This window comes from Sminthopsis crassicaudata, chromosome 4, assembly GCF_048593235.1.
Source record: "Sminthopsis crassicaudata isolate SCR6 chromosome 4, ASM4859323v1, whole genome shotgun sequence".
Lineage (NCBI taxonomy): Eukaryota > Metazoa > Chordata > Mammalia > Dasyuromorphia > Dasyuridae > Sminthopsis > Sminthopsis crassicaudata.
The window spans coordinates 385,366,675-385,388,911 of NC_133620.1; the positions used below are offsets into that span (position 1 = coordinate 385,366,675).

Genomic DNA, 22,237 nt, shown 5'->3' on the forward strand with positions numbered 1-22,237 from the left:
GAAAAAAAATTTTCTACTTGAGTGTCAAAATATTTGATTGATTTTAATTTTAGTAGGCATAAATGAAACATTTTTGAAAAGAAAATGATTACCAGCGTTATAAGCACATTTCTCTGTCCTTAAAAAAAAAAAAAAAAAAAAAAAAAAAAAAAAGGAAATGCTCTGCAATGAAGAGTATCTTAAAATACTGCATATTTTTGCCTTCTTTTGGATCTCAAGATACCATCCTAAAAGATATTTAAGATAAAGAGAAGATTCAAAACCCCCTTAAGAAAATATCTTTCAAATATATGAAAATATATTTGATATTATATATAAAATATATAAAAAAGGAATATTTGATTTTTTATGAAAAGAACACTTAGACTTGGAATCAAAGGAATGAAATTCAAATCCTTAATCTGCTATGCATTACTTATATGTTTGTGAGCAAGTCAATTCACACTTGGGGCTAGTTCCCTCATCTGGAAAATGAAAGAGGATAACAATATCTAAGAGCACTTCCTTTAGAGCTACAACAAACTGTGTTCAAATCCTGGCTAATAATTAACTATGTCAATTAGCCTCCTGGACACTTTGTTATCCATACATAATATAAAAAAGTTAAGATGGGCCTCCAGTCTTTCCAGATAGACATCTGTTCTCATAGATGAGGTCATGAAAATCTAAAGAGTTAAATGACCTAATTAAGGTCAGACAAAAAAACAAAACCCAGTAAGGATTGAAAGATAGGCCCTCTGACTCCAGGGTCAATGGGCTTTCCCTTGTTCTACACTCTGATTCATTATGCCCTCAATGTTCTTGCCATTACCAAACATGTTTGTATGTTTTGTTTCTCAACTGACTTGAAGTTGGATTTCCCTGCCTCTAATTGTTCCTACCAAAATGAACATTGTAAAACACTATTTTCATCTTAATGTTATTCTAAAACCCTAATACTTTGCTACTACTTAGAAATTCAACCTAAGTTGCACCTTTTCTCCCTCCCCCCTTCTCTCTCCATCTCTGGCAGAATTTGAATTCAGGAAGATGAGTGTTCCTGAATCCAAACCCAGTGACCACCACTGTGCCATCTAGCTGCCCTCAGTAGTCCCCACAGTAGTCTAGTGTTTCATAAACCCAAGATCTTAGCTAGCAAGAACTTGCTATCTAACAAAAACTGTTAAGAAAAGTGGAAAATAGTCTGGAAGAAACTAGGCCTAGATAACCTCTCACACTTTACCAAAATAAGTTCAAATTAGATACAGTATTCCAACATAAAAGTGATCTCATAAGTAAATTAGGAGAAGATGTAGGAAATTACCTATTAGATCTAAGGATAGGAAAAGTGTTCATGAACAAACAAGAGATAGAGAGGTCCACAGGAGGGGAAATAGATAAAGTTTTGCACAAATGAAAACCAATGCAATCAAAATAAGAAGAAAAGCAGAAAATGGGGGATAAAGGGAGGAACTGAGAAGGGAAATTTACAGCAAGTTTCTCTGATAAAGGCATCATTTCTCAACTATGCAGAGAACTAAGTCAAATAATAAAAAATAAAATAAAAATAGGACCAATTGATAAATGGTCAAAGGATATGACCAGGCAGTTTTCTAAAGAAGAAAGCTATCAGTAGTCATATGAAAAAAAAATGCTCTAAATCAATAATTAGAGAAATGACAAATAAAAACAATCCTGAGGTACCACTTCATACTCATCAGTTCGGCTAACAGGACAGAAAAGAAAAATGTCCAATACTAGAAGGGAAAATGGCAAAATAGGTACACTAAAGCACTGTTAGTAGAGTTGTGAACTAGTCCAAGCAATTTGGAAATATGCCCAAAGAGCTATAAAACTATGCATACCTTTTGACAAATCAAAACAGTTACTAGGTTTATTTCCCAAAGAGATTAAAAAAAAAAAAGAAATGAAAAGAACCCATATGAACAAAAATATTTATAGCAGGTCTTTTGTGGTAGCAAGGAATTAGAAATGGAAGAGACACTCATAAGTAGGGGATTGGCTGAACGAGTTGTGATATGTGAATGTGATACAATATTATTGTGCTATAACAAATGACAAAGGGGATGGTTGCAAAGAAACCTGGGAAGACTTACATGAACACAAGCAAAGAAAGATGAGCAGAACTAGGAAAAAAATATGTGCAGTAACAGTAAAAGATAATAACTATGACAGACTTAGTAACTTTGATCAGCATAATTATTCCCTAAAACTCCAAGAATTTAAGATGAAATTAAGGAAGCTATTCATCTTCAGCTAGAGAAATGATGGACTCAGCATGTATACCAAAGTACATTTTTTCCTCTTTTCTTTTTGTTCTTGCATGACTAATGTGTAAATAGGTTTTATATCACTTTACATATATAGTATATTTCCTGCCTTCTCAATGGACAACAGAGAAATAAAAGAGGCAAATTTGGACTGAAAATAAAAACAACTTTAAACGGTCTGTAATCTACAAGTAACTTTCTTTATCTACAAATTCAGATTTTTATCTAACTTTTTTCTTGAAAAGGGGGAAGTTATAATCAATTTTTCGTAGTAAAGAAGATGTTAAAATTAAAAGACTATTAACGATTCTATACTTCAAAGAAATTATAATTGTTTAAAAAATAATCTCCATGTAAAAAAATCTCTATTTTTAACCTTAAACATTTTAAACTTACCATCTCAGATATATTCTGAATAATGATATCCAAATGTGACAAAACTGATAAAAATGTACAAATACTCATTTTGAGTTTTTCTTCCCCCTAGAAAAAAAGAATTGATCAATTAGCATTGAACAGTGTTTATTCAATACAAGTTATTGTGAATTAAATTTATGACATAATCCCTAACCTTAAGAAGTTCATATTTTAGCAGGGGAGACAAGATTATAAAATCACGAAAATTAAAAATAATAATACAAAATTCACAATAGAAGTAATGTACAAAGAAATGCTATCAAATAAACAGTCAAGAAGAGAATACTAAACCACTATGGATTCGAATGGACTTGAGAAAGTTTAACAAAAGAAAAGTTACTTAAACAATGAAACAAAGGTAGAGTTTGGCTTTGAGGCAAAGGTGCAGAGTTGTCTATTCTAAAAGAATAACCATAGAAAGCAGATACCAGTGGGGGGAAATGTGAAGTTCTATTTGATTGAAACTATAGAATGACTTGATTGGTCTATGTCAAATGACCTTTATGGGACACAGTGGAGGGGGTAGTTATTAAAGACCTGGAGACAGTAAAGAGATATAAAGATGTATTTTTAAAAGATGAAGGTTATGGTGATGGTATGTAGTATGGATTAGAAGGGGATGACTACAAACAAGCAGACATTTAGAAAGTTGATCCATTTTGCCATAATTATAGACTGGAGGGAATAAGGATATCAACACAAAAAAAGTCATGATAAGCATAAGGCAGATATTTTATAGGAAAACTTTTCACTATTTTCCTAGGAGTTCTTCAATCACAAATTCTAAAATTCATCTTTGTATATGGGGGAGTCTAACTCTACAAGTTATTGAATATAAGACATTCCCAATAGGGAAACTAATTACCACAGCGCAAATCAGCAAATATACAACTCAGAGACCTAGAAAGTAGCTATACCAACGCTAAAAAGTTACAGAATTTGTCCATAGTCATAGCAATAGCACATGTCAGAGGTGGGACTGGGAGCCAGATTTCATGACTGCAAGAATGGCTGAGACACTGACTCTCTCATCTTTATATAAATGAATTCAATGATTTAAATATATCATAATAACAAATCAAAGGGCTTGCTTGATATGTGTATATATAAATTATTTATGTGTCCATGCAGGTATATAGATGCAGATATAGAAACAGTACCCATACCACTCTGATTACTAGTTAATATTTATAAAAGCTGTTTCAGATTTTTGTTTTAATAAAATCTCTCCCATTCAAGACTAAATGGTAACAGTAGGCCAACTCTATTACTATTCTCTTTTTCACAATTTTCATTCATTTATTCATTAAGTAGTATATCAAATTCAAAGCTGAGTTCATCAAATATTTTATTATGAAATATGAAACATAGATCCACTAAGTGAGTGAAACTTTTCTAAACAAAATATGAAGACTGTAATTTACTTACATAACAAAAACAATTCCAAAACTTTGGAAGAAACTGAGGAAATTTATGAAGAATCAATATAATAATCCATTCTATAAAATATTTTATAGATGCTTGGTTATTGACAAATCCTGCTTCAAATATCTTGCCAATAATCTGATCCAGGAAGTTCTAAGTAAAAAAAAAAAAAATAATATCAGTTATTTTCCCAAGGAAAAATAATTTCTTGCACATTAAACATTTAAGCAAATTTTTTTTAAATCTCAATTTTATTAACTTTTCATGAATTTTTCTAAAATATTTAGCAAAAATAAACCCAAAAACTAAACACTGGATAAAGAAACTCACCAATCCAAATAGCCATCAATCTTAAATACTATAATTATGTATTTTTTTTGTTTATTTTGGCTCATTTTTATATAATTGTCTCAGACCCTTTGTTTTAATGTCATTAATTTTAGAAGTCACTAAATTACTAAAATCAACTACACACTAAAAGCTGACTTTTCCAATGTAAATCAAGTTCACAAAGTGACTTGCATTATTCCCAACTAAATAGTACTTGATGTCAGAACATCTTGTCTTTGTTCATCTTTCTTGCAACCTTTGTTTTAAGGTTATTGGTTTTTTGCTGTTCTGTTCCCAAATCATCCTTCACTTCTATATCTTTCCCATTCAACTATTCTCTCATTTCTTTTGCAAAAAAAAAAAAAACAAAAAAAAAAACAAAAAAAAAAAATTCAAGCTTTTCTGTCAATTATTTGTTTTGTGGGCCATCAATTCTGCTTTCACAATTCTTACTTCTCTTTTAAATCATTTGAGAATATGCTTGGGAACATAGGTTCCATGGTGTCTTGCCTTACCTCTGCCTTATCAGGTATTGATTTATTTTTCTCTGACTTGCAATATTTATTCAAAGAAGTTTGGTTAACTCATCTGGAGGTCATATTACATTCTGATATTCTCATCTTCCCCTTTGGTCCATCTGCCTACATTCTCAAGGTCTTTGAGTTTTATACTTTTTTTTCTTATTTCACTTTCTAATGCTTCCTCTTTGATAATTATTACCCCAAACACCCTTAAATCTCTTCTAGCATCCTCCCTCAGCGGGCAATTTATAGTTCACTCCCACGTGACTTCCAGGAGGACAGAGATGGCCCCAGGTGAATATTGAGCCCTTTCTCTCTGTCTAAGTGATATGTCACATACAAATTGGCATCCTGACCTAGTTCTCTTTCTTTTTCAGTTCTATGGCTGAGTTTTTGTTGTAGCATAGAGCACTGCCATGCTGCAAACCTACTAGAATAAGACTCTGCCTTTTAACTTTCTGTGGCAAGGATAGGAAGGGGGAAAGAGGGAGTGCAGAGTTTAATTTTTTTGCAAGACCACCCATTAGCTTGTTCAGTCCTATGAGATCACAGTAGCTGGTAGGGGAAGGAATTAGTGAGTGAGAATGTTAAGGTTTAAGAAAAGAAACTCAATAAATCCTTAATTTTTTGAGTAAACAAGAATTATGACCTACTTAGAACTCTTTGTGTCTTAGAGAAAGTTAAAACTGCTTTATCTCTTAAATATAATTCAAATTTGAGAGGTCAAAAGGATTGATCAAAGTATCTAATACTCTATTTTGGTGGTTACATGACCTAGAAGTCTATTTCACAGTTATTTCATAGTTCACTATTTGCTCAACTGAATTTTTATACAAGAAATACATGAATATTTTACTACTTAAATGAATCTGTGATCTTACCAATGTAGCTATTTTCTCCATCTAGTCAAATAGGAACTCCTTCATACTTAATATCGTGTGTGACTTTTTTCTATTTTCTCCCAGAGCTCCTCTACAAAATACTAGAAGCTGCACTAAAAGTATCTTTACATTTTGTGGATATTAAGTATAGAATTCAGATTATCCATCTCTTGTCTGCAGCACTTGCACCATGATTTTACTTCTTATATAGATTTCCCCAACAGAAATAAATAAGAACATAGATAGATAGATATAAAATAAACTTGCCTGTGTCCAAAATGCACAAGTTGAACTTTGGGACCACTGACTCCAGAATCATTGATAAAACTTTTTTGGGGGGGAAAGTAAGTTGGCTTTTTGTGCCAGAGAGCAATTTGGGATTGTTGAAAGTACTATATAATTTCTCAAATTAAATACATCCTATTCTGGACTTGTGTTCTGGACCCATTAACTATTCAGCTGCAAGTGACAGTTATAGATATTGATATATCTGGGACTCACTAGACTAGTCATCCAATTTGTAGTCTGAAAAGACATTTTTCATCCATTTCCACTTAGGTTCTTCTTGATGAATTAGACTAATTTAAAGTATGTATCTCACTAAATAAATATGTATCTCACTAAGAAGAAGCTGTAATGTTTGGGGTTTTGATTTGAAAAACACTGTATTGTCCAAAAAGTACATCTGGGTTATCTTGCCATGTATAGGTAATCCCGTTTCCCTTTGGACCTTGCCTAAGACATATTCCACTGAAGAAAACACTTCGAGAGAGCATGTTCACCTCTTATATTCCTCATCTGATGCTAAAAAATCCTTGGACAGAGTAATTTCTCTGGTTCATTTGACTAATGTATGAGAAGCTATTTGTTGGAGGATGAGGTAGCATTTTGAACTCAAACCAAATATGTTTTTGCTCATTAATAAATATAGTGGAATCACACATTCTCTTTATCTTTCAGTGATTTTTGTGACTAATAACTTGTGGCTGTGATAGAAAACTGATTCCAAAAGCCTGATTATTTCTTTCTTATACTTTAATAGATAATACTCTGAGACCAGATTCCTATTACTGATATTAATTACAGAAACACAAAAAATGTTACTTCTTAATTGTGCTTTCCAAACAGAATATTTCTGAAAAAATGTGGCTGAGCTAGGTCTCATACCAACCTTTCATTAGACGTTTTTGTTTTGACAGCTTTCTAATTTAATGAGGCAAAAATGCTATCCACAATAGTGTAATCTTTTTTTTAATTGAAGCTTTTTGTTTTCAAAACACATGCAAGGATTTTTCACCACTGACCCTTGCAAAACCTTGTGTTCCTATTTCCCTCCTTTCCCCCCTTCCTACTGTAATAGGCAAATAATACAATATTATCTTAAACAAGGTAAAAATATTTGTAAATCCAAAATAGGCATATGTATTTATACAATTATCTTGCTGCACAAGAAGAATCAGATCAAAGATGAGAAAAAATGAGAAAGAAAATAAAATTTAAGCAAACCACAACTAAAGAAGTAAAAATGCTATATTGTGATCCACACTCAGTTCCCACAGTATTCTCTCTGGGTGTAGATGGCTCTCACATGATAATCAACCCTCCTTCCTAGTATTATACAAATAAGTTTGTATCCTAATAAGTTAATACTTCTGCTTGGCAAAGAGATGGAGTTTATACTGACTCAAATAGTTTCTAGTTTCTTTTGCTCTTTCTTTTGAGGTGACTGCTTTATATCAGCTATATTTTTACAGGAAAGAATGATAAATTAAAGTCATTAATAATGACCTTTTCCATTTGCCTCCTCTTCTAACATTGACAAGTGTTTTCAAAATGTCAGCATCAACCTTTTGCAAACATTTGTTTGTTAACTTCTCATTCTTTCATCTAATTTGAAATTGCATTTTATCTTTGCTCTAACTACAAAAGCTAATAGGCAAAGACAACTAATTTTGAAATGACCCTCATTATCAGTAACTGGATTTCCTGTCTGTAAAGAAATATTAATGGAGAGGCAGGGCATAGAATAATTTAATTCAATACTTATCTTGTCCACATGTCCCATGTCATTCTCTTTCTGAAAAAAAGTATCAAGCAATCTAGATATATATACTTTTTTCCCTTTTTTAGTGTTTCAAACTAATTTCTAATATAAATTTTTTTTAAAAATTTTCCTCTGTGCTTACATTTGTATTTTATTGAATGATAAGTTGTTACCGAATAATAAAATATAAATGGGATACTGGTTATGGCATTTTGGTCCATTTATCAAGCTATTTCTGTGAAAGTTATCATAGTAACAAAGTGATTAGGTCAGTATCTTTCTTCATAAAATCAATCTTCTACTTGATTTTAATTATGAAGTTTGATTTAAATACCTAAGCTTAATCTCATTTAAAAGTATAAAGCATTTTTAACAGAACAACCTCTTAATTAAAAATGTAAATTATGATATATATGATGAAAATTATACCTGGTCGAATTTGGGGAAGAGTACAAGTAGAGTCTGCCACATTCTATTTTTTACTCTGTGTTGCAAAGAATTTATATAATAGCGTGTTCTAGACTTGGATACCAGTTCATCCTGAAAAGAAATTCAGTTTTCATGTTATAACACTAAATTTAAAAAGCACTTACATGGTTTATGATCAAAGCTAAAAGAAGTTACAAATGCAACTTTGTACAGCATAAATTGGTAACAATAAACCCTAAACCCACCAGTCTATCACCACATTTTGAAAATAAATTCATATACAACTATCCCAAAAAGGAAAGAGAGGAGTAGAGGGAAAGGAGTAAGAAGGGATTAAAAAAAAAAATCAAATGAGAATAAAAAAAAAAAAAAAAAATTCCCCCCCCCAAAAGCAACTAACTAGGACTTTTTTTTTCATTTTTCAAAAAATAAGCTGCTTATGAATTTTATTTGCTTTTGAATTTTTGAAGGAATAAACTTAAAGGAATGAAATTTCATTTGTTCAATTAAATAAATTACTTTAAAGTCACTTCTTTAAAGAAATATGCCTTAATTCCATATTTTAGATAAATAAAGGGAAAAGAATGAGAACATAGTGAAGAAACTTTTAGGATCATTTAATCAAACTTCATTTTAGATGAAAATCAAGTTCAGAAAAGTTTAATTAAAAAAACCTCTGTCAAGATCACAAAACAAATTTGGGGCAAATTCCCAACTACTCTTTCCATCTAGTGATCTTTTAAAAAACTACCACTCTAGCTCCAGGCACAAATGATGTAAGGTATGCAAAGGGAAAAGAGATAGTAAAGGAAAAACACACACACACACACACACACACACACACACACACACACACACACCACAGATGGGGAAAAAGATTAAAAAGAGAGAAAAACAGAAGGACAAAATATATAGAGTGGTATAGAAATAAAAAATTAATAAAAAATTTTAATGAGATGAAAAGAAAGATGGAATATGCATGGAAGGAACACAAGGAAAGGAGATACACATATAGATATATATAGACAGACATAGAAATGGGAAGAGACTCAGATGGTCTGAACTAAAAACCCTTATCACATATGGCTGTTTCACTTGAGTTTTTACTCAAGAATACTGACTACTCTTATTATCATCAGTTTATAATGCTCTTTTCAAATCTTGTTAAATACTTCTCTTCTTTCAAGAATCAGTTAAAAAATTTGCCATCAGAAAGAGGCCTTTGCCTTCCTGTGCCTGAAACCTCCTTTTCCCCACTGCTAGTGAACTTCTGAGATTTCTTCCCACTTATACTGGACATATTTTATGTGCTTAGCTATTTACATGTCTCCTCTAACGGAAAGTGAGTTCCTTGATGTCAAGAATTGTAATTTTGCCTTTCTTTGCCAATGTTTAAGACAATGATATTGCTCTATTGTTTTTTGGACAAGTATAATTCTTCATGGCACCCATTTAGGGTTTTCTTGGCAGAGATACTAGAGTTGTTTGCCATTTTCTTCTCCAGCTCATTAATTACTCATACAGATGAGAAACTGAAGAAAACAGGGTTAAGTGATTCACCCGGGGTCACCTAGCTGGGAAGTATATAAAGGTATATTTGAACTCAGGTTTTCCTGATTCCAGGCCTAGCATTTTGTCAACTATGTCAAATGCCTAAACTGCTGCTTAGTACAATGCCTGGTATATATTAAGTTCTTTTTTTTTTTTTTTTTTTTTTTTAATTAAAGCTTTTTATTTTTATTTTCATTTATTTATTTATTTATAGTTTTTATTTACCAGATATATACATGGGCAATTTTACAACACTGACAATTGCCAAACCTTTTGTTCTAATTTTTCCCCTCCTCCCCCCCATGGCAGATTGACCAATACATGTTAAATATGTTAAAGTATAAATTAAATACAATATATGTATACATGTCCAAACAGTTGTTTTGCTGTACAAAAAGAATTGGACTTTGAAATAGTGTACATTTAGCCTGTGAAGGAAATCTAAAATGCAGGCGGACAAAAATAGAGGGATTGGGAATTCCATGTAGTGGTTCATAGTCATCTCCCAGAGTTCTTTTGCTGGGTGTAAAGCTTTTTATTTTTAAAACATATGCACGGATAATTTTTTAACACTGACTCTTACAACCTTGTGTTTCAAAATTTACCCTCCTTCCTCCCACCCCCTTCCTTAGATAGCAATTACTCTAATCATATTAAGTTCTTAATATATGCTTGTTTGATAAAAATTATTTGAAAGCAAGAAATCATATTTTATACTTCCCCATAAGATGCTCTATATATAGATGTTGGAGATTTCCTTGTGTTTCCAAAAGAAATGGACACAATAGTTTTGGGGAATTATTTTCCTCCACAAATTTAGAACAGGCACATTATAAAGAGCCATGCATGGCCTTCTTACTTAGAAACACAGAGACGTTGAGTGTCCAAAAAAAAAAAAAAAAAAAAGCAGAAGGAAAGGAGGGACAGACACACAATCCCCCTCTCCACTATCTCACCCAAATTTACCCATCAAGTCAATGGCTACCAAAAAATAAAAATAAAAAAACAAAAACAAACAAACAAAAAAAAAAAAAACTTTGATGTGCTTTCAGTTTTTTGTCTTTTTTTTTTTTAGCTTACTTTATGAAAACTAAAACCCAAATGTACAATACAGTATTTCTGATAATTTGGATTATGCAGTGTAACTTCCTATATTTGTTCAAGTATTACTATCTTTGCAGTCACCCAGGTTAGCAACCTTGAAATCATCCTCAATTCTTCCCTCTCCCTCACTAAGTCCTGTTCTACTTCTATATTATCCTTTCTTCTCTATGCACATGGCTACCACTTAATACCTCTAACTTAAAATACTGCAAAAGCCAACTAACTGGTCTCCTTTCTTTCAATATTTCCGTTCTCCAATTCATTCTGACATACTACCAAACTGATAATCCCAGAATAGTTCTGACCATGTTATTCCCTGGATCAAGAAAATGAATCCTAGAAGCATCAGAAACAAATTCCTTTGACACTTAAAGTCCTTCTCATTCTTGCCTATCATTCCAGTTAAATGCATATTATTCAATCACTACACTAGTATTTATTAAGTGCCTACTATATGCCACACATTGGCACTAGAAATACAAAGACAAAAATAAAATGCTTTACTTTTAACAGTGAAGACCCACAAAATGCTTTAAGAAAGGGTATTTGCTGCTGGAAGATCAGGATAAGCTTCACGTAGAAGGTGGCACTTAGCCTGAGTTTTAAAGAAAATGGGATTCTCTGGGTGAAGGAGTACATTCTAGCATTGGCATGACCCATGCAAAAGCAACAAGACAGAAGACAGAATGCTAATTGCAAAGAAGAGAAAGAAAACCAGTTTAGCTGTAACAAAAAGTATGGGAAAGAGAGTAATACATAACAAAGATGGGAAAACTTAGTAAAAACCACAAGTGTAGGTTTAAAAAAAGCCAAACAGAGGAATTCCTATTTTATCTTGGGAAAAAGCCACGGTAGTTAACTTTGTAGTAAATTAATTAAGTAAAGATCTCTACTTCAGAAAAATAACTTTGGCAACTTTGTGGAGAAGATTGGAGTAGATAGATATTTCACAGAATCTAAGAGCTAAACAGGACCTTTATACTATTGCAGCTATTCAGAAATGCCCACTACAATCTCTCCAACAAATTACTGCTTTATGCTTTAACACCTTCTCACTCTCTCTCAAAGGTACCAGTTCCTCTTGTGCACAGAAATCAGGAAGTTTTTCCTGACTTCAAAGCTAAATGTGACTTGAGGTGAAGAGACCAAGTAGGAGACCATTGCAAGAGAAGGAACTAAACTATGGCAATGGCTATTTTAATAATTAAAAAAAATCATGATGAACATGAGATGCAAAGAAGGTACTCCCTTTACATTTGTATCATGTTCTGGACAACCTGGTCTACCAATTTTTTCCCCATAGACAATATTCCAATTCTTGCCTTTATAGATTATTCCCTATACCTGGAAATACTTTTTTTTCCTAACCTCCATCTGTTAAGACCCCTTGGTAATTCCCCTTTCCAGGTACAGATCAAAAGCCATCTCATACATGCCGCCTTTCATGAAACCCCTATCACCCCTGCACCTCAAACTTACTTGCTTTTTCCTTCTATTTATTTATCTATGCACTGAACATTTCCCCTCCTCCCCCATTAGGTACATAAGCTTGTTGAGGCCAGAGACATTTTTTGTACATTCATCCTCAATATCTAGCCCAATGACTGACACATAGCAAGGATTTAATCCTACTGAGCGGAACTACTACTTTTATTTCTTTCTGAATTCCTACCAAAAGAGAATCAAATTAGGAGTTTCTTAGACATTCTAGCTTTCCTATACTGTTAGAATTATAGAATATTAAAGTTGAATTAACCTCTCTTCATAAAAACAAGTCAGTACCAGATCATTAATGGAATTTACCTCACTGAGCAATGGAAAATTCAAAACCACAGGACCCAAAAAACTCATCTCTGTCCAATAATCCTTAAACTGTGAAAATGGAAGCCAGCTTGGTGATTCTTCACAAAATCTTATACTTATTCCCAAAGTACCCTGAGCTGAGCAGTTTCAAAAAGTTTTCCTACTCTACTACACTTTTTATTTTAATGAAAATGGGAAATTGCCAACATGTAAGATACCAGAAAGAATTTATGCAGAAGCAAATCCTGACAGTTTTTTTGAAAATCCACAATCTAGGGTCTTAATAACAATACCTTTATATTTATTCTGTTTGTTTTTTTAAAATATAAAACTAAGAAGTTCAGTAAAATAATTTTGTCAAACTTAAATTTCTTCTGGAATTGGAGGATTGTTTTTTTTTTTCCCAAAAAAATAACCAAAACATATTTTCTGGTCATATAAAAAAGAATAATGTATTGCTGACTGAACCTGCTAGGTTAATACATCATTGTATCACTACATCTTTAATAAAAAGAAAAATTATTTTTAACTAATCTAAAAGGTAAAATGAAGTAAAACTTTTACTTTATCTAGTAGCTTGATTGCAAGATCTTCTATAAACATCTTGTGGGAAATATTTGATCCATCCAATAAACAAAGGAATTTGATAGCGCAAACTCTCACATAATGGTCATCTCTGTTAGTACTGGAAAACATATATATTGGATAATACTCAATATATCTTGAAAGTGCAATAAACAAATGAAACCATTTTATCAAAATCACTTTCAAACCAAAAACAAAACAAAACTAAACTAAGTTTTAGTTTCTGATAAGGATAAGGATAAAAAATAATATATTTTAATATAAAGTCAATTCAAGTTTACTATATCTTTAAATCAATAATAAAATAAAAAGATCAAAAACTCTCACAAAACAAACTTTATCAAACATCTCATATTTAATGAATGTTGGATTATTAACATTGAAGATAAAAAAAACCACACACACACATTTTTTTCAACTGGAAGAACTCTCCAGAAAATATGAATGGATCATCACAAATCTACCTTCACACTTGTTCTTATTCAACATTCATACTCTATTGTTATTAGACAAGTATTATCATCTTCACATAATAAGGAAAGCACATCTGATACCATAGCCAAATAATAAAATCTTATAAAAACAGAATGTATGTAAGATTACAAATACTACTTTTTTCAAGTAACAATTAGAATGAATAAATATAAAGTATCAGAATGACTAGAGTTTTTCTATATTAAAAAATACAAAGTACATCTGGCAAAGGGAGCCTCTTCTTGAACTCCTTTGCATTCTATTTGAAAAACTATGAAAAGAGCAGCTAAATATAAACCATCTTAACAAAAAATGATCAGCAATTAATTTAATGCATTTCCACATCTCTCTTATTCTCTAATATGAATGAGAATATCATTTTAAGTTAACTGGATATTTTTACACACACTACAGTAGAAATCACAAGGGCACTTAACTTATTGATCATGGAACAATATGGCAGTCAAGTAAAACCTATAGAACCCTTCTCAGAAAAAAAGCTGCTTTGTTTTGTTTTTTAATTTCTAATTGAAGGAAATTCTAAAATTCAGTTAAAGGTTATTACGATAAAGGTGAAATATTTTCTCCCATGCAAGTTCATGGGCTCCTTTAAATCTATCCATGGACTCCTGGAAGGTTAAGAACCCCTGTTAGACAGACTCTCTCTCATTTAAAATAAACTCTTTAAAAAAAAAAAAAAAGTGGATAAATTTAACTCCATGAATGACAGATACTCTTACAACACACCTGGGAAAACTTTCAAAATAATATATTTCAATGACTGTAACGATGGATTTTACTTAGAAAAGGAATAATGGTGAAATCCATTATGAGTTATCACAAATAGAAATCAAAGTGAATAATAACAATACTACTATCTTTTAGGGAACAAAAAAAATTTGAAAAAGTCATGTAAAAAAAGATGAGTCAGAAATTTAAGAGAATAATTAGTCATAAGATGTGAAAAACGCTATAATGAAAATTTTCACAAGGCTTAATTTACAGAATGGATAAGAGAAATCAGGTAAAATCAGAAACAAAAATTTTTAAAATGTTTCACAGTAATTGTATTTTGTTTGTTTGATAATCAGTTAGCTATAACATCTGTAAATTTTTGTTACAAAGAAAATCTAAGGGATATATCATTTTAGTATATTCTACAGGGGCCAAAAATCTGTAGTCACTCTTTTTTGTTTTTTCATTTGGGACTTTTAGTGCAAAGGTTATAGTACTGAATTTTTACATAATAGCACCAAGAAAAAGTTTTCAAAAATAGCACATTAAAATGTGTTTTTTGAAAGCTAGTTTAAACAACATTGTTCCTTACAGGTAACCAATGTTTAATAAATGTAAATTGAATATAATCTTATTACTTTCTAACTAGTAAATATTCCCCCATTTAACAAAGATATCTTTTTATAATAAAAAAGAAACAATTTCCCATTTATGTTAAGACAAGGAAAAATGTTAAACACACTTACTTTTCTGTTACAATATTTGCTGCACATTCACATCCAAGATTTTCTATGAAGGCTTGTACATCCTGTATAAGCCTTAACCAAAAAGAAAAAGGAAAAAAAAAAAAAAAAAAGACAAAAGATTAAAGTACAAAATAATTCCAAATTTAACAGCTTTTATTTTTCTTAATAGCTTCAAAACAAAAAGCAATGTAAAGTAGTTGGCACATATAATTTCACCCACTTAAACATTTAATATAAATATGATAGTATGAAAACATGTGCCTTTTTACCTCTGATCTCGCCTAAATACAGTTCCAAAGATGCAGCCCTCAATAATAAGTTCAATATAATCTCTAGCACTTGAGAATGGATCCTGGGACAGAGTCAAATTATTGGATGTAGGAACTATCCAAGATTGACAGCAATAACTTATTAATACATTGAAGACCCCAGTCTTTGTTGTGGACATTTCAATTATCTTATATATGATCTAGAACGAAAAGAAAATGGAAGTCAATTTACTTACTTGCATTTTTACTTTCAAAGAAATCAGTGATTCTATAAACTATTAATGAACAACCTCTAACTAAACTCTTTAATATAAATTGCAATATATTTAATTTTTAAAAATTATTTAATAAATTACAATATAAACAATATCAAGTCTATAAATAAATCTACTCAATGCCTAACGACAATTCAAAAAAAAAAAAAAAATCAAAAAATCACAGCATTAACAAAATCACTTTGGTTCCTTAATTTTGGGGTGTGTGTGTGTGTTTTGTTTTTTTTTTTTTTTTTTTAGGTAGTGATAATCATCTAGAAATCACCAAAGAAAAATTCCCTCCGCAAAACAGGAAAAAAAAAATATGAATAAATAATCTCATAAATAGAAAACGCCATGGCTTACTCAGGTTTAGATTCCCTTTTAATCATATAAAGCCCATTATACTATGCTGGTTAGTTATCTTTCTTACACTCACATCTTTGAAGATAATATAATAAATGCTTTAAGAAAAAATTTACCTCCTTTATTTTTGAGTATGACTGGCCCTTGATTCTGGCAGCAACAGTAAGAACTCTGATATCAAAGACAAACTGGACAAAAGCTTTTAAATTAGACCAAAATATCAGTTGCGTGTTGCTCAAAGAATATATAATTTTCCAAGCCATATCAAAAGATTCAATGCAGAGTGATTCAGAGGAATAAAGAAGCTAGAGAGAGAGAGAGAAAAAGTGATCACTTAATGTCACATTTTTTATAACTATTTATTATAACTATTCGTATGGCTAGTCTTAAATTCACATATCTTATCACTTACCTTAGGAACCAGTATTTTCATACAATGAAATACGGGTAAAACCTGATCTGAAGGAAGAATACTGAGAGCTTCCAATGCAGATTGCAAAATGACTACTGGCTTTGGAACAACTTGCAGAAAGGGTTCCAGCATCTCATCCTTTGTGGTTGGCATAAGGATATAATATTTATTTAATAGGAAAGAGAGGCAGAGCCACTGATCATGAATATACTGGGCAACTACTCTCCCCCATCCCTGGGAAGAGGATGATTCTTCAAATAAACTTTAACCAAAAAAACAAACAAACAAACAAAAAAAACATTATTAGCTACTTTTTATGACAAAATTTTTTTTCTTTGCATACACAGTACAATGTCTTATAGAGACAAATTTAAGCATCATTACCATCAATTTCCCCTCGCTATAAAGAGAATTATCGAAATTGAAAAAATTCATTTATCATCAATTAACAGGAAGAAAATCTGCTAATACCATTGCAGTCTGAAACAAATACAACTACACATAGTCAAAACAAAATGACATAAGCAGGACTGGGTAAAATAATTCTCTAATTCAGTTACTGAAACACAGGATAAGATCTTAAGATAGAAAGGATGTACAAACCTGTGTTGTTCTTCAGTAAGTGGCTTTCTTACTATTTGGTTGAGGTGAAAAGATGAAATAAATTTTTCCAAACTTCCAACATCTAAGGAATCAAGATGCAGATCTGACTTTTGGGCAAGCATCCCACAGACCACTGCCAAACACTCCATACTAACCACTTTCTGAATCTGTTCATTAAGTTTTGGTTCCTGACAAAGAAAAATACATATATTTTAACACATTCCATTTTTATCTTTAAGTCAATAATTAATCAATTTCTCTTTAATTTTTATCCACTTCTACTTCTATTCTCTGGAGAAAAGCAAAAGATACATGTCACTTTTCTTGACTACAGAGAACAACTCTGATAAATGTGTCTTGTATTGTATAAAATAATGCATAGTTCCTTACCCACATAGCCTCAAATCATTTAACAAGTATTACAATTAGGAATAAAATCTTATTCTCTGCCATGAGTAATCTAGGTCAATATTATTTAATAGTATTAGCTAGCATATATATAGTATCTAAAGGTTTGCAAAACACTTAAAATATTGTCTTATTTAATCCACATATCAAGATTCTCACACGCTATTATCTTCAAGTTAAGTGACTTGCTCAAGATTACACAGCTATTAAGGATCTGAATTAAGATCTGGTACTCTGCCTCTTATGCTGCCCATTTCACATCTCTACACTACATCCAAGTGTATGTACCTGCTGTCTAACACTCTTAAACTTCCAATATGTTTACAAGAAACTCTTTTACTTCTGCCTTATTCATATTCTCTGTCAATTGTGATTCTTGTACTTTCCCTCTAAAATTATTTTCTAGCTAACTGCATATTGTGTGCCATATATATATATATATATATTCTATGTTCCTAGTTATCTTTTTTGTTTGTACAGTGACTTAAATGTTTTCTCCTACATTGTAAAGTAAGCTCCTTAAGGGTAGGGACAATGTTTTTTTCTTGTTACTCTCAGTGCATCACATAATACCTGGTGTTTAGTAGGCAGTTACTTAAGTAAGCATTTAATAAATGCTTGCTGACTGACTTGTATATATCATTATGAATTATAATCTGTAATCTAGAAGTTTGGGCAATCACACATTCATTTAAGGAAGCATTGGTCATAGAAGTATGTGACAGCCCTGAAAAGAGAGGCAGAAGGAACTATTACTAGGAAGACTCAGGTGTCTCATAAGTTGCCAATTGGTCATGTCTACGATACCACCTGAAGGAAATGTTTTTAAAATTTCCTCTACCCCAAAGGGAGAACACAAAATAACTGACATCCATACAGTCTATTTTAATATTACAACACTTTTGCAATGAGGAATTTAATTCCTTTATTTGTACCATGACTTTTCATAATCTTAAAGTTCAAAGCATTTCAAAAAGTCAAATAAAAAAGACCCTTAAAAGTTAAGTATTTCAATGATGCCTGTGGTCTACTAGAAGGAGCTAGGTTCAAATCCCAGTTTTGATGCATACTACATGTGATATTCCTGGGCTACTCCTCTAGGCCCTAAAATGAAAAATAGGTTAGATTAATTCATATTCTTAGTAATAGATTAAAAATTATTTATCAAAGTTACACAAAAGTCTTTCATCACTGTAAATGGAAGCTTTATTTCTGCTAGCCATCTTGTCCAGTAAGAACAAAAATTTAACTGATACATGCATACATGCACGCACACACACACTACAAGAAATTGCACCATTTAATTCTGCATGTATACACTTATAAAATTACAACAATTTTCATGGAGTAGTTATTTTATTATATAACTATCGGAACTTTGCTTTATATTTACACCCATTAGATATAAACAAAATAATTTTTTTGAAACAATATAATTTTTTAAATTAACATTTTTTCCATATCATCAAAATATATGAAACATTGGAAAGAATGTCACATTTAAGACACAAAACTCAAGTTCAATTCCCAGGTTGTGCCACTTAGTACCTATGTAATCTTAAGTCACTTAAGGATTTCTCTGAATCTCAGTTTTATCATCTATAAAATGAGTATTTAGACAAGATGACATTCAAGATCCTTTCTCAATTTCTTCCTATGATTCTTTGATCTTACTGGTCTATAGAAGTCCAAGGATGAATGGATCCAAACAAGTAACTGAGGATTCAAAGATGATGCTTGAAGCAAAACATACACAAGGTCTTGGTGCCACTGTTCCTGAGTGAAAATTCTGGATAAATTAGAACAATGTCTTCATTACAGTCTTGGAGTTGTTCACAGGACTTTCCCATCTGCTGTCATTTCATCATTACTACAGCCCTGGAAGTCAGGCTAAAAGCATTGTCCTCATTTGACATGTAAAAAATAAGTACAATGAAGTTTTGTTCCTACTAATGATAATAGCAGCAAGTAGCATTTACATATCAATTTAAGGTTTGTAAAGCACTTTACAATAATTTTATTAGTTGATCATCACAACAACTCTGGAAAAAAAGTGTTATATTTCCCATTTTACAGATGAGGAAACTGAGGCATATAAAGATTAAGTGACTTGCCCAGGTCACATAGCTAGTCATAGGCAAGCTTTGAATTCCAGACTTCCTGACTCCAAGTTTTGGGTTCTATTTCTTATGATACTTATTAGCTCATTCTACCTAGATCTGAACCTAGGAATTACTACATATCTTCATTCTCCTTTTAACTCAGTCATGCTCATTTTCATAAGACTACATTCTTGTGTTATTATAAGATAAGGTCACAGGATTACAGATTTAGAGATAGAAGAGACTTTCAAAGTCATATAGTCCAATCTTCCTTTTATACAGTTGGAGAAACTGATGCCTACCAAAATGGAATCAGTCAGTTATGAGTGATTTGTAATTTCAATCTTACCATTTTGCAATCACATCTCAGTTCGTAAAATGATTTTCCTAAAGCATGTCAGATCACATCACTACTCTATTTAACCTATTTCTTCTAAGATCAAAAGCAAACTCTTCCATTTAGCTCTTAAAGAGTCTTTCACAAAGGTAGCTCCAATCCCCCTTTCCAAGGCTACCATACTTTATTTATACTTCATCCAAATGGATTTTTTTGGTTGTTCTTATCACACGACACTATATCTTACATTTTGGTGTCTTTTAATTAAGCTGTCCTCCATACCTGGAATGGACTATCACTATAATTCTTTGTTTCTTTAAAACTTCAGCTGACATACCACTTTCTTACATGAAGCCTTTTCTGATTCTCCCAATTACTAGTGCCCTTTTTCACAACAGAAAATTTATGTTGTATTTAATATTTTTCTTTTTTTGCTTATTTATATACATGTATCCTTCAAATAAATGAAAGCTTCTTGAGATCAGAGACTTTCATTTTTATTTTTATATGTTTAGTAGTAGCATATTGCCTCAAACATAGGTATTGATTAATAAATGCTTACTGATGAATTGATTGATTACTGAAGTTTGATCAAATAATATTCTTTGTTAGCTACAATAGATTCACCAAAAAAATTGCACTGTTAGAAAAATTACCTTTTCACTACTCATGTCTTGCAGGTGCAGAATGGATGCGTTTTTTAAAACAGAAATGAATCTCCAAATGGAGTTATTGTTTTTAAAACCAATTTTCCCATGTAAATTCACAAGTGCAGATAATGTTGTTAAGTATAAGTGACAACGTTCTAGATCTGAAACCTAAGACAAATAAAAGATATGTATAATTGTTATTAAAATATTTCTATGAGAAAATTACAATTAAAAATCAAGATTCAATGATCCTTCATTACATATCAAAAACTAGGAATCATAACCAAAGATGAAATTTCTCATTTTTATAAGCATACACAAATATACTCACAAACACAAATGGATAATTGGGGAAGCATGAAAGAGCCACAATCATCTAGCAAGAGTTGGATAGCCAGCATCACACAAGTTCTTATGTGTAAAAACACTTCTTTTTAGCAGATTTATTCAAGAGAAAAAATGTTACATATTATTTGAATTTAACAACTCAACTGTCAAGCTATCCCATTAAATACTTACAGTACTCAATTCACTGGAAGTTAACCTTCTAACAATAAACTCAAAAATACTTTCTGTAGCAGATACGACAGAATTCTGAAGAAGAATTAGTACACCATCTGTAACAAAAGAAAAAGTACAATTTTTCAGAAATGTCAGAAATGAAACTCAAAAATATTACAGGCAAGACAAAAAAGCATTTATCAAGCATCTACCATGGACAAAGTACTGTACTAACGTACTAGGGATTAAAAAAAAAAAAAAAAAGTCAAGTTCTTGGGGTGTTCACAGTCTAATAGTGGAAAGATAATACACAAAATCCTATATACAAACAAGATATATACAGGATGAATTAGAAAAAACATTAGAGAGCACTAAGTAATAGGAGGAGTAAGAAAGACCTCCTGCAGAAGGCAGGACTTTAGATGTGATCTCAAAATTTACAAAAATTAATGCTGGGCACATCATTTTGTATAAAAAAAATAACAGTTCACAATGAACCTTCAGTGTGAAGAAGTCACAAGCTAATAGATTGAGGAAAACAATTTCTTTAATAAAAGAATATTAATTTAGTATCCCTACTCATCACTCAAATCATGACAGGAAAGAAAATATGACATTAATTTCTTCTTCATTTTCTTGTCTAGAGATGACATTCAATTTTTAAATCTTCTATGCATGTTAATTGTCATATGTATAAATACTCTCAGTTACTTAGGCATTTCTAATCACACAGGATTGGTCTAATTTATTATGAGATGCAAGAAAGAGAGAATATAGTTGTAGCTCTCTTTCTTTCCACCATTAGCACCATTTTCCTTACACAAGCTCTCTTTTACAGTAACACTGCAACAGAAAGTTACTTATGGGCATGTTACCTATACTATGTAACCTTTGATGTGTTAACTTTCCTATAGTAAGAATTTAATAAAAATGGTTTAACTATTTAGCAAGTAATTGCTTTACAGTTAGAAAAATTGAAAGATTTGGAACACAAACACAAATTTGACATAACCTTCTTAA

At 31.3% G+C, this 22,237-nt stretch overlaps 1 protein-coding gene across 3 annotated transcripts in view; it reads right to left on the minus strand.

The window, feature by feature from the left end:
• Positions 1–22,237, minus strand: part of TARBP1 (tRNA guanosine 2 -O-methyltransferase TARBP1) — a 77,016-nt gene that overhangs the window by 18,563 nt on the left and 36,216 nt on the right. For all 3 annotated transcript variants that reach the window (XM_074262426.1, XM_074262425.1, XM_074262424.1), the window contains exons 13-23: positions 21,236–21,333; positions 20,723–20,884; positions 17,220–17,407; positions 16,617–16,878; positions 16,321–16,509; positions 15,585–15,784; positions 15,316–15,387; positions 13,340–13,460; positions 8,318–8,428; positions 4,116–4,265; positions 2,667–2,753 (exon numbers count right to left, since the gene is read on the minus strand). In XM_074262426.1, the coding sequence (XP_074118527.1) occupies positions 2,667–2,753; positions 4,116–4,265; positions 8,318–8,428; positions 13,340–13,460; positions 15,316–15,387; positions 15,585–15,784; positions 16,321–16,509; positions 16,617–16,878; positions 17,220–17,407; positions 20,723–20,884; positions 21,236–21,333 (1,640 nt within the window). The remainder of the gene's footprint in view (positions 1–2,666; positions 2,754–4,115; positions 4,266–8,317; positions 8,429–13,339; positions 13,461–15,315; positions 15,388–15,584; positions 15,785–16,320; positions 16,510–16,616; positions 16,879–17,219; positions 17,408–20,722; positions 20,885–21,235; positions 21,334–22,237) is intronic.